Raw genomic sequence first — 12,788 nt, 5'->3', positions numbered from 1 at the left:
ATCCTTACGGTGTGGAAACAGGCCCTTCGGCCCAACAAGTCCACACCGACCCACAGAGCATCCCATCCAGACCCGTCCCCCTAATCTACACATCCCTGAACACTACGGGCAATTTCTAGCTGGCACATTTTTGGAGTGTGGGAGGAAACCGGAGCACCCGGAGAAAACCCATGCAGACACGGGGAGAACGCGCAAACTCCACACGGACAGTCACCCGAGGGTGGAAATTGAACCCGGCTCCCTGGCGCTGTGAGGCACCATGCAAAGGGCTTTGAGGTGAATGTATTTAATGACAATAACTTTGTTTAATGGCAGAAGTTCTTGCAGACCTTTAAAGCATTCCTTTTCTAAACGAAACTTTGCTTGGCCTGCTGTGTTCATCCAGCCCTGCACCTTGTTGTCTCGGATTCTCCAGCATCTGCAGTTCCTACTATCTCTGATTATTCATAGTGATGAGATAGCAAGAACTGCAGATGCTGGAGTCAGAGGTAACAAAGTGTGGAGCTGGAGGAACACAGCAGACCAGGCAGCAATGCTAATTATTCATAGTGACTTTATTGCACCTTCATCACATACCACTAAACCATGAACATCACAGTTTTAATTCTATTTTAAAGAGTTTGATATCAATCTAATCAGTAAAAAGAGCAATTTGCGTGAACTGCATTAATTAGTTTCATAGATCACGTGATCCTTTCCATTTGCCTGTAAATGCAATTTAATGAATATTAGCAACTTTTGGATTTATCAATTTCAGTGACTGAAGAACTTCATCGTTCACACGGAGAAACAAGTTGTATTTCCAAGATGAGTGATTAACTTTATTTAAAAAGTGAGGTCTCAAAAACATTGAAAACAAAAAGTGACAAGGTCATTATTTTATCCTTGTACTAAAGACAAATTACAGTGTAATATATTGGAATCATGTTATTCTTCAATGATGGGCAGGAAATAAATTTAAAGAACTCGGATTTTTTTTCAACAATTTCATGCTTAGCAAAATTATTTACCCACCATCAATATTTTCAATACTCCCAAGTTGCTTGAGTTGGGGTTAGCCTGGTCGGTGCCTCTACCTGGTTCTGCAATTTGCTCTAGGTCCAAGTTTGGAAAAATAAACTGATGATGTTTTCCATTTTCCAGTCCAGATAATCTGTGCTCACTTCGAAAAAGATTATCAGTACACTGTCAATTCGTTTTACCTTATGGGCAGATGACTGAAAGTTCTTCATTGGCTGAAAAAATGCTTTGAGATATCCACGGTTGTGAAAAGTGCTTTATAAATACAAGTCTTCACCTGTGATTGGCCTTCAGACTGCACTTCATGGGCAATTTGAATTGTGGACTCATAAGAAACTGAATTGAATTTGCTCCAATATTTATTTCATACAAAATCTTTGTAGTCAGCAGGCAGAGATTTTTATCCTATCAGCTTAAATCGTAAGAGGGGTAGCAAAAGCAAAATACTGCAGATGTAAGAAATCTGAAATAAAAACAGAACAAAAGAGAAAGTTGGTGATCGAGTGGAAGTTGGTGATGCCAGAGTAGCAGTGCAGCATGCGGGCCCCTAAGCCCAGAAGCCCGTAGCTTATCTACTCCTCCACTTCTACATTTTTTTTTTCTTTTTCTTTCTCTGTTTCCATTTAGTATAGTTAAAATTAAAACACCAAAATTCATCTTACCTTCGTTTAACAGCTTATCCAGTGACGGGGTGGCTTCGGCGGTCCGGAGTGGCGGTTTTTTTTTCCCGGTGTGATGGTCTTGTCCTTGTGGAGCGGTCTTCTGGTGTGACGGTTTTGTCACGGTGTTTAGGTCTTGTCGGTAGTCCGGCTTATTCTCCGGTGAATGCTTCTGGCCCAGTGTTCCGACGGCCTGGCGTGGTGTCTTCGTCCAGGTTGGCGGTCTGTTCCCAGCGGCGTTTTCTTCAGAAGATGCTTTCGGCCCGGCGTGGCATTTTTTGTGTCTGGAGTGGCAGTCTTGTCCTGGCAGCAGTTTTCTTCACAGGAGGCTTTTGGACCAGTTTGTCCGGCGACTCGGCGTGTCAGTTTCGTCCCGGCATTTTAATGGTCTTATTCCGGCTGTGTGGTTTGTCTTTTGATCAGCTTCCTCCGAAACCAGGAGCTGTTAAATGAACTTTTGTCTTAAATTTATTTTTTACTGTTACTTATGAATTTACTTATAAGTTCTGTCATTAATACAGGTGCCACGGTAAGGTGATTTATAACACTTTTCATTGTATTTTCCTTGTAAAAGTACACATGACAATAAATTCTAAATTCTAAAAGTCAGGACACATTTAATATCAAGGGAGTTGTTGGTGCAGAACTAACAGGCTAACCTGGACAAGTAAGAAATAAAATGTGTCCAGACGAGGTGTGAATGGCAAAATGAAGAATAGTTGTACTCTGAAAACCAATAACAGGGGGAAAATCACTTGTATTTACATAGCACTTTTCACAACCATGGATGTCTCAAAGAATTTTTCAGGCAATGAAGAACTTTTAGTCATCTATTAGTTTAACTCTCCACTGTGCTTTTAATCTGACTCTCTGTAATGAACTATTCCAATCAAGCCCAACATAAAGTTAAGGAGCATCACTTCAACTTTTGGTTACAGACTTAGATTACACTCCTTGTCCTCATTTTGATTCATTTCACTTTGCAAGTTTTAGTTGTAACTTCATTTTTCTCTTGTTTGCTTTTGGACAGCAGCTGTTCATTATTCTGCTATTCACACCTTGTCTAAATCTGTTCTGAAGGAGGGTCACTGGACCCAAAACATTAACTATGATTTCTCTCCACAGATGCTGCAGGACCTGCTGAGTTTTCCAGCAACTTCAGTTTTTGTTTCTGTATCTGATACAATCTTTACTTGTCCCATTACCACTCCCTTTGGTCTTGCATCACCAAATCTTCTGGAATTTAAATTCCCCTGTCTTCCATTCTATAACAGACCTTTTATTCTGTTCTTTGTCCACTCTCCCTCCTGTCACTTGTTTAAAGGCTTACTTAATTACATTTCTACCTTTGAGGTAGTAAGAACTGCCGATGCTGGAGTCAGAGATAACACTGTGTGGAGCTGGAGGAACACAGCAAGACAGGCAGCATCAGAGGAGCAGGAAAGTTGATGTTTTGGGTCAGGACCCTTCTTCAGAAATGGTTTCTTAAGAAGGGTCCCGACCCGAAATATCAACTTTCCTGCTCTTCTGAAGCTGCCTGGCCTGCTGGGTTCCTCCAGCTCCACAATGTGTTAAATCTACATTTGTATCTTTTCCTAGTTCTGATGAAAGATTACCAACAAAAATGTTATCTCTGGAGGGAATTTCACCCCAATTAGTATTGCTCCGTGCTCTCCCGAACCATAACCATTTCTGCTGAGTCATTACATATGAACAATGTTCTCCTGGTGAAATTCATGTCACTGGAAGGAAGCCTGCCACTGCAAAAGAGAACGGTATCGGTTGTGCTGCAACAAAAGAATAAGTGAAAGGAGGTCTTCACAATGATGACCAGGACAAGGATGAGCATTCTCACCTTAAAGTCTTGAATGGCATGAAGGATTTCAGTGGTTCAGTCTCTGGGACTGCCTGGAGGGAGATAGGCCATGTCAGTGTCCTTCACCTTCACTGTGGGAATGCTGGGGCCAGGGACTTACTTCCACATAATATTTTTAGGGTTGGTGATCACTGGAACAAAATGATGGGTGATTTCCTGATGACATAAACATCTGTCTCCAAAATCACCCCACTGACATATGTGGAAAATGAGATTTCAGAATCAGTCATAGCAGGAGTGAGACGTTGCGTGTCCTAATTAAAGTAGTCAGGAGCCAATGGGCCACACCACTTGAAATTTTCATCATTCTTGATTTGTAATCCCACCTGATTTGACCAGAATCAAGAAGGACAAAGCTTCCACATTTTGCTTGCCAACATAACTGGCCAATTAAAGATTGTCCTGATCACAAAACTTTTGGCAAAGTTTGTTTGCAAATTTTTTTTTACATAATAAGTGCAAGTCTGACATGACTTGTTCTCATTTCCCATGATAAAGAAGCTTCCTGGCTTCAATGTTCAAAAGCTTTTTGAAGTTACAGAAAAAGAGATTTCTTCCCTCTGCACATCCTCCAGGTTATTTGCTACAAGCAGGCAGCAAACATTTTCAGACATTATTTGACTGATACAAAATTTCCTTTGTTAACTTCCCTAATTATTCTAGACTGGATGCACTATTACGATAGCTTGGAGTTATGTACAACATTATTTAAGTGCATTCTTAATCCTATCAGGGAAATGAATGATAGTACTGACTTTCAATCAGGTATCTTGGGGTAATTGCCAACTTTTCACTGCCAAAGAATGAAGCCCTACGAGAAGCACAAAAGGTTGAAGACTGTCATTCTAATGTCAGCATCAAATACCTTCAGTTTTGATAAAGTTCAAGGAGCTGCAGAGTAAAGCTAATTTTATTGTACATTAATGTACATCAGTCCAACCTCAGAAAAGCATCCTTAACTGGACCTTTCCCATGCCAGCTTTCCATATAGTCTCTGAGCAAAAATGCCAAATCTATTGCTGAATAAGCTATTTTCATGCTGGGTCAAGGCCAACTTGCTGATGGGTTGGAATTCATTTCAATAAATTCCAGAGAGATTTACACCTATCAGACAAGACTGCATTTAAACCCAGGTCTGAGTGAGGTGAAAGGGCAGCATCCATTGCATTGGCCTTTTGTCCCTCACCCAACAGCACAACATGTGGTTAAGTTTAGCTGATTGTGAAGATACCAGAACAATAAGTGCATTACTTTTTAGTTAGGATTATTACACTTTTTTATTAATTAAATGAAATAAAAACATGGAAATGCAATGTTATTTAGAATCTTCATGTTATAACAATCAAAGTGACGGTATCCCTCCCCATCAGGATCTAATATTATGATGGGCTGTCAAGTAAAACATAGTGCTCCATTTTAAGAAAATTGAAAAGAAGGAGGCAAGTGTTGTGCTGAATTTTTCCATTTTCATTCCCAGCGGCTGATTTAAGTAATAATATCACAACTGATAAATTATTCCAGCAACTTAAAAAGTTTGAATGTATTTAGTTTATGCCTTTGGATACCTATTTTGTTGATCTGGCATTCAAAAATACAGGAGAGAAAAGAAAAAAAAAATTCATTACCATGACTTTCTGTCATAGCAGGGTAATAATTTTACATTGTGGAAGTGAACTAAATATTTGAATTGAGGAGAAGGAAAAGGAGATAAAATCTGTTTTTACAATCGATGGTCTGTTCTAATTCGTTGTTGAACGTTTTGTCAGAAGAAGGACGGATTGGTGTGTTCTATAATGCATTTTTTGCAATGGCGTTTGACAAATCGCAGTGCCTCAACAGAGATGTCACAGTCCTGTACGTTCAACATCTGAAGCTCGAAGCAGTTAGCGGCGACAATCTTTAAACCGCGGCCAGTGATGCTTTCGCAGGACTTAAGACTCAGCCGCTTCAGGTTGTAACAGTTTAACGCTAAAAACTCCATGCCTGCATCGGAAACTAATGGACACTTCCCAATATCCAGGGACTTCAGTTTTGTGCAATTTTTGGCAAGGTACTCAATTCCATGGTCAGTTATTCCTTCACAACCCCGAGCGTTCAGATAACGCAGTTTACTGCAATACTTGGCAATGTAACGGATACCCACGTCTGTGATCCGGCCACAGTGAGCAATGCTGAGATACTTCAGATGTGCTTCCAATTTTGCCACCTCTCTCATTCCAAAATCACTCACAGCACGGCAGTCACTGACACTTAGTTCTTTGATTGTTGTGCAATAAAGCATCAGGTAGCGGAGGCCCTCGTCTGTGACACGTACACACCTACGCAGGTAAAGGTGGGTCAGTTGGGTGCAGTGAGCTGCTATCGTATGCAACCCTTCGTCTTCAAGTACAAAGCAATCTGTCATATTCAGGTAGCGTATGGAGATTTGTTTCCCGTGAAGTGGAGAGAGTTTGATGGAAGCTTCCCTTGTCAGACTAATGCAGGTTATCTTGGAACAACCTAGACAAAATATAGAGAACAATGCTTTAAACTATTAACATGAAGAATTTATAAAAATAACAGTCCCTGCATTGAACCTATTTGATCCAATGTGTCTATACAAATTCTTTGAAAGAGTAATCCATTACTTCCTTCCCTACACTTTATTTTCTCTTATTTATTTACATCCCTTTCTTAAAAAAATAACAGCCTGATTCCAATCATATTAATAAAAAGGCCATTATAGAAATTATTGTATAAAAATTAATTACATTATACAGACTGTTCAACCAGCAGGTGTTTATGTTTGACTCGAGTCCACTTCCATCTTTTCTAACTCTATTGGCCCTCTCCTCCATTTCTCATGCCCTCTCTTAAATGCATCTATACCATCTGCCTGAACTAACCGCTATGGTAGAGAGTTTCACATTTTCACCGTTCTTTGGGGGAAGAAATTATTCTGAATTCCTGTAGGGGTGACTTGTATCTGTCCATACAAAGTGACCTGTACCTGCTTTACACCAAAGTGGCCCATGTTTGAAAGACACAAAATGGCCAACCAGGATTAAAACAAAATGGGACAGCCTACTCTAACATTTAAGTGAAGCACAATGGTAGCTTTGAACAAGACTACTCCAAGGTCAGCTAAAGGGCCTCACCGCCAACTATCTGAGACAGTTTTGATAGGAGAATGCCTAAGAACAGATAAGGGATTAATTCCAGCCTCATTAGTTAAAGGATGATTGTCCCAGTAAATGAATAATAACAGGCATAGGTCTCAGCCCATGAACCAGCCAAGATTAACTCCGTAAGCAGCTGCAAAGACAACGGCTAAAGTTACTTTGTAGTAAATATTTGCTTCTTTGAAAGTACCTACTATATTAAATAGACTTTAATTAAAAATTCCATAATCACAGAAGTAGTTTTAACATATAACCTAAGTATAATACAAGCATGAGGAGAAAAACATTTAAACCTAAATGTGAAAGTTAATTAGTCTTAGGAAACACCTTATCTTGTGCTCTGAGCAAGATAGATTGTTCACAACCCATTAATTACAAAGTGCTAACAGCAGAAGTAGCTGTACAACTTTACAATTTGTAACTAACTTTATAATAGAAATTAACCTAATAGCAATTAGTTAAAATTAACTGCCTTTTGTATTTTTAAATATATAATTAGGACAGTGGGAAATACAAGAGGAATGGCTGAATTTGATATAAGAAAACACAAGTAGTACAATGAATAATAGAATCCACACTGTCCTTAGAGTTAAGCAGCCTGAGACAGATCCGAAGGAATTTAGCCAATAGCTTTGGAATGCAAATGAATAGGATGCATAGAAAGATCCTAAGGCCTAGCGATTACAATGTATGGTAAACACCGTAAGACCATGGGAACCTGGGGCTGTGCATAGGAATGCCCATCATTGATTAGGAATCCCATGGGATTGGGTGTATGGATTAAGAGAGAAGGACAGTGGCTATGCTGTATTTGATTACTGTAACAGAAAATGTATAAAATGTTGTATTTTCACCGTAAAAATCAGTGTGTGTCATTGATCTCTCTTCAGACCTGAGCCAAAGATTAAGGGAAAAATTGGTTTCTCAAGTCGAGGCCAGATTTGGGGAAGATCTTTTGGCTCCCTCCCTGCATTAACCGGTTTCTGCTTGAATAAACATCTTCCACTTGCCTGAATTCTGCCTGCCTCCTGGGTCTTTCTCCCTGGCAGGGAGGTACGGTCCTGCAATTCCCTATTTGATTTCATGGTTAGTAACTTACAATAATAACATCTTGTTCTAATCCTTCTCACCATTGAGAACATTCCCCCTGTGTTTACTCTTTCAAGATATTCCATTATCTCAAAAACCCCTATTCGATCATCCCTCTTTTCAACAAGCAAGTGTCCTAGATTGTTTATCCTTTCCTGTTATTATACTTATAAATCCTTTTGTACCTACCTCAATCCTCTGTCTCTTTTTCATAATATGGCAACCATAACGATACACAATTCTTTATCAATGGATTATGTCAGGTCTGATACTAGATTGGAGTAACTTTCCTGCTTTTCAGTGCTGTCCCTCTGAAAATAAACACTAAAGCTTTGTTTCATACTTTATGGCCTTATTAATCCGTGTTGCTACTTCTAGTGATTCTTGTATTTATATTCAGGTTTTGTTTCTCCACTACTCTTTATTTTCCAAGTAAAATGTAATCTTGATTTTTCACAAAATTTAATATATCAGATTTACCTGCCACGAAATTCAGTTGTCAATTATATGCCCATCCTGCAAGTTTATTAATGTGTTCATGTATTTTTTGCTGTTCTCCTCCATAGTGACTATCCCACCAAATTTGTTGTCATATAAAATTTTAGAAAATATGTTTCTCATTCCCAAATCATTTCTCAAAATTGGGACTGATGGCAGTTCCAACTTTGATCCTTTTAGGAACTTTTCACATTTTGACACTCTTTCACACACATCTTTCACTTATATTCTGCTTTCTATCTTCAAGCAATCCATTCTAGCTATCCATTCTGTTACTCATTCCCTAATATTGGAACTCTGATATTGTTCATTTGTCCATTATGTCATAAAGTCATTGAGGACTGCAAGTTCAGATAAAGGTCCTTTGGCCCATCGAGTCTGTGCTAGCCAAAACAATTACCTAACTATTCTAATCCCATTTTCCAGCACTTGCCCCATAGCATTGCATGTCTTGGCAACACGTGTACACCTAAATATTTCAATATACAGTATCTGTGAGATCATGAATATGTAAATTTACCAAATTTCTATAATTAACAACAAAAATCAACATCCACAGGTAAAAGTTATGCATCTATGATTTTTAACTTACTTTTAAATGAGCTTCGCACTCACAAATTTCATCTTTTGCGGGCGTTCTCAGGAATGGATTGTACTTTAATTTGTTAAGAGTGATTGGTTCCATTCTTACCTATGTACTTGTGGCCAAAGAATCATTTGAAATGATTTCTCTTCCTTTGCCTGCACCAATACTTCTGGCACTCCCCTGAAAATCAATCCTTGGCCTCCCCTTTTAATTCTCAGCAACCTGCCAACTCTTGATGAAATAATTGAAAGCATGCCATCGGTTTTCACAGATAAGTTGATGACATCCAGTTCTACCTCATCACTACCTCTTGACTCGTCCACTGTTTTTAAATTATTAGACTTCTTGTCTGACATCTAGTATTGAATGAGCAGAAATTTCTGCACCAAACTTTGTTCCCTAACTATCAATCCATTCGTTGCCCTGGAAACAGCTTGAGAGGAAACCAGTATGTGCACAACATTGGTGTCACATTTGACTCATTCATGACATTTCTAATTCTGCCCTTTTTCACCTCTGCATTATTGCCCAACTTCACCCTGTCTCAGCTCATCTGCCACTGAAAAATTAATTTCTGTCTATGTTACTTTTCGACTCAACTATTCAGCCCTAGCTAGTCTGCCACATTGTACTTGAAATAAAATTAAAACATCTGAAACTCAGTTGCCTGTGTCATAACACACAGCAAGTCCTAATCCTGTGTCATCCATATTGACTTCCACTCAAGCAATATCTTGATTTTAAAATACTCTTCGCCCTGCCCTCTCTTGTGCTATCATCTCCTCCAACATTACAACTCTCCAGGATATCTGCACCCCTTTCATTCTGGCCCCTTGTATATTCCCAATCATAAAGACTCCACCATTGGTGACTGTGTCTTCAGTTGTCCAGGCCCTGAGTTCTGATTCCTATATCATTTCTCTCTATCTTTCTATTTGGTTTTCCTCCTTAATAAGGGTGCTGTGCCTTTGGCAGCGTACTCGCTGTCAAGTAACAGGGCTTCCACATGCACTATCCTAGTTCAACAGGCATGGGAAAGGCCAGTGCCAAATATGTTAACTGGCAGGTTTAACTTGATTGGACTGCTGGTCAATAAAAGGATAGGTTTCTGCTTCCTGGGATGTGGGCTTCTTATTATGGGTATATCATAAAATGGATTTATTGTCCATCCCTAATTACCCTTGTGAAGGTGACGGTGAGCTGCCTTCTTGAACTGCTGCAGTCCATATTAAGTTGAGAGGCCCACAGTGCTGTTAGGGAGTGAGTTCTACAATATTGACCCATTGACAGTGCAGGAATGGCAATATTATTTCCAGTCAGCTTAGACTCAGTGAGATCTTGGATTCACCTGAATCGTCACCTTCTTGGCCAATCTCCTTGACACTGGTGCAGCAATGCTGGCTGCTGAATGACTGGCAATTCTATGAGGTGCGTGTTGTATGAGTGCTCCTGGTGTCCTAGTTCACACTAATTAAACAGCTGTTGCCTAATAAATTAAAACAAGGCAACCTGGCTAAATATAACTGCCTGTGGGAATGGATGCCCAACTTCTGTACAAAATCGAGACCAACCTCATTGACGAAGCTTTTGATCACCTGACAGAATATTTCCTTTGTCTCTTGGTGTCAATGCCCCTGTGAAGCATCTTGGGGTTTTACATAACATTATGGATGCTTTATAAATATATTGTTGTCATATACTTGGATTTGTCAATGATAGGGGTTTATTGTCTTTGAAGTTGATAAGTTTATTCAATACTTTTCTTTAAGTACAGTTACATAATTTCCAAACTTTTCTTCCAATGTCACAGCAACCTCACCTGTCTCTCTGTTCTTTGATAATTCAATTTTATTTTTCTCCTATCTGGCTGTATAGAGAAAGGCCCTTTGGTCCATCGGATCTGCGACAGTCAAAAACAACCACCTAACTATTCTAATCTCATTTTCAAGCACTTGGTCCTCATTTGCCTTGGCATTGTTATGAGGGTTTCTGCCTCTACCACACTTACAGAGAGTAAGCTCCAGATTTTCACCACCCTGTGGGTGAATTTTTTTTTACATTTTCTCTAAACATTCTGCACCTTGCCTTAAATCTGTGCCCCCCCGGTTATCGATCCCTCTATCAAGGGAAAGGTATCTTTCTGCCTTCCATGCCCCTCATAATACATCTCAACCATATCTCCTCTCAATCTCATCTGCTCTAAGAAAAACAACTCCAGTTTGTCCAATCTCCCTTCAGAATTGAAACTCTCCAGCCCAAGCAAAATCCTGGTAAATCTCCTCTGCACCCTCTCCAGTACTGTCATAACCTGACGATAATGTGGAATCCAAACTGCACACAATACTATAGCTGTGGCCTAACCAACATTTTATATCATTCCAGCAAAACCTCCCTGCTCTTAAAGTCTATGCTAATAAAGGCAGGTATGCTATATGCTTTCTTAACCATTTATCCACCAGCCCTCATATCTTAAGAGATTAGTGTACGTGCACAACAAGGTTTTTCTGATTCTCAGTGCTTCCCAGGGTCTTACCATTAATCATGTTATCCCTTGCCTTGTTTGTCCTGCCCCAAGTCTTTCACACTTTTGGATTGAATTCCATTTGTCATTGATCAGCCCGTCTATATCCTCCTGTCGTCTCAGGCTACCTTTCTCACTATTTACCACCCCAATTTTTGTATCATCGGTGAACTTATTAATCAACTCTCCTATATTCAAGACAAAATCATTTATATACGCCACAAACACTGAGCCCCCGTGGGACCCCATTGGATAGAGGCTTCCAGTCAGACAATCACCCATCAACTATAAGCCTCTGCTTCCTGCCACTCACTCCAATTTGCCAAAATTCTTTGCATCCCGTGGGCTCTTATCTTTGCGTTCAGACTCCTTTGTTGGATCTTATCGAAAACCTTGCCTAACTCAAGTAGACTACATCAAAATGCCCTCATCTACACACCTGGTCACCTCTTTGAAAAATTTACTCAAGTTGCTTAGACATAACCTCCCCTTAACAAAACAATGCTGACTGCTCTTAATTAATCCCTGTCTCTCCAAATGCAGATTAACTTTGTCCCTCAGAATTGTTTCCATAGTTTCCCTACCACCAAGGTTAGACTGGTTAGCCTGCAGTTCTCTGGTTTATCCCTTGCTCCCTTTTTGAATAACAATACATGTTGGCTGTCCTCCAGCAATTCTCCTGTGGCCAGAGAGGAATTGAAAATTTTTGAAAGCACCTCTGTTATTTACTCCCTTACCCCACTCAACAACTTAGAATACATTTTATCTAGCCCTGGAGATTTATCCACTCTTAAGCCTGTAAGACACTCAAAACCTCCTCTCTTTCTATGCTAAGTTCTTTAATTGTAACACAAATCTCCCTGTTTTCCATTCCCACTCTCATTGTCCCTCTCATTACTGAACACTGACACAGCACATTCATTTAGAACTCAATCTACATTACCTGGTTCCATGCAAAAATTACCACCGTAGACTTTAATGGGTCTTACTCTTTTGCTTGTTACTCTCATACCCTTAACTTACCTGTGAAACAACATAAAATGGTCCTTTATTTTACCTGCCAATACCCTTTTGTATCCCCTCTTAGCTTTCTTAATCTCCCTTTTAAGTTCCCGTTTGCACTTTCTATACTCCTCAAGGGCTTCTGCTCTTTTGAGCTATAAGCCTCCCTTTTTCTCTTAATCCAATGCTGTGTATCCCTTGATATCCAGTGTTCACAGGGTTTGATGATCCCACCTTTTTTCTTTATTGGAACATGTCGATCCTGTACTTTCCATATTTCCTACTGAATGCACTGTTCTAAGAAACATTTACCTGCAAGTATCTATTCCCAGAGATAGTAGGAACTGCAGATGCTGGAGAATCCGAGACAACAAGG

At 39.6% G+C, this 12,788-nt stretch overlaps 1 protein-coding gene across 1 annotated transcript; it reads right to left on the bottom strand.

The window, feature by feature from the left end:
- Positions 1-3,277: 3,277 nt before the first annotated feature.
- On the bottom strand, positions 3,278-8,988 carry LOC109938553 (F-box and leucine-rich repeat protein 7). The gene is made up of 2 exons (XM_048608743.1): positions 8,919-8,988; positions 3,278-6,054 (listed from the first exon to the last, which is right to left on the bottom strand). Exons 1-2 carry the CDS (start codon positions 8,986-8,988, stop codon positions 5,318-5,320), a joined length of 807 nt encoding a protein of 268 aa, XP_048464700.1. The 3' UTR covers positions 3,278-5,317.
- Between the last annotated feature and the right edge of the window lie 3,800 nt (positions 8,989-12,788).

The sequence above is a fragment of the Rhincodon typus genome, chromosome 2 (genome assembly GCF_021869965.1).
Source record: "Rhincodon typus isolate 14 chromosome 2, sRhiTyp1.1, whole genome shotgun sequence".
Taxonomy (NCBI): domain Eukaryota; kingdom Metazoa; phylum Chordata; class Chondrichthyes; order Orectolobiformes; family Rhincodontidae; genus Rhincodon; species Rhincodon typus.
The sequence above is the reverse complement of the archived record's forward strand: the minus strand, read 5'-3'. Positions and strand labels throughout refer to the sequence as shown.

What these genes read in the sequence shown, in the direction of transcription:
- LOC109938553 (XM_048608743.1), bottom strand. Translation starts at nt 8,988, where the DNA reads ATGGAACCAATCACTCTTAACAAATTAAAGTACAATCCATTCCTGAGA. An exon ending in GCCCGCAAAAGATGAAATTT is followed by an intron (nt 6,055 to 8,918) that starts GTGAGTGCGAAG and finishes TATTTTGTCTAG; the next exon opens with GTTGTTCCAAGATAACCTGC.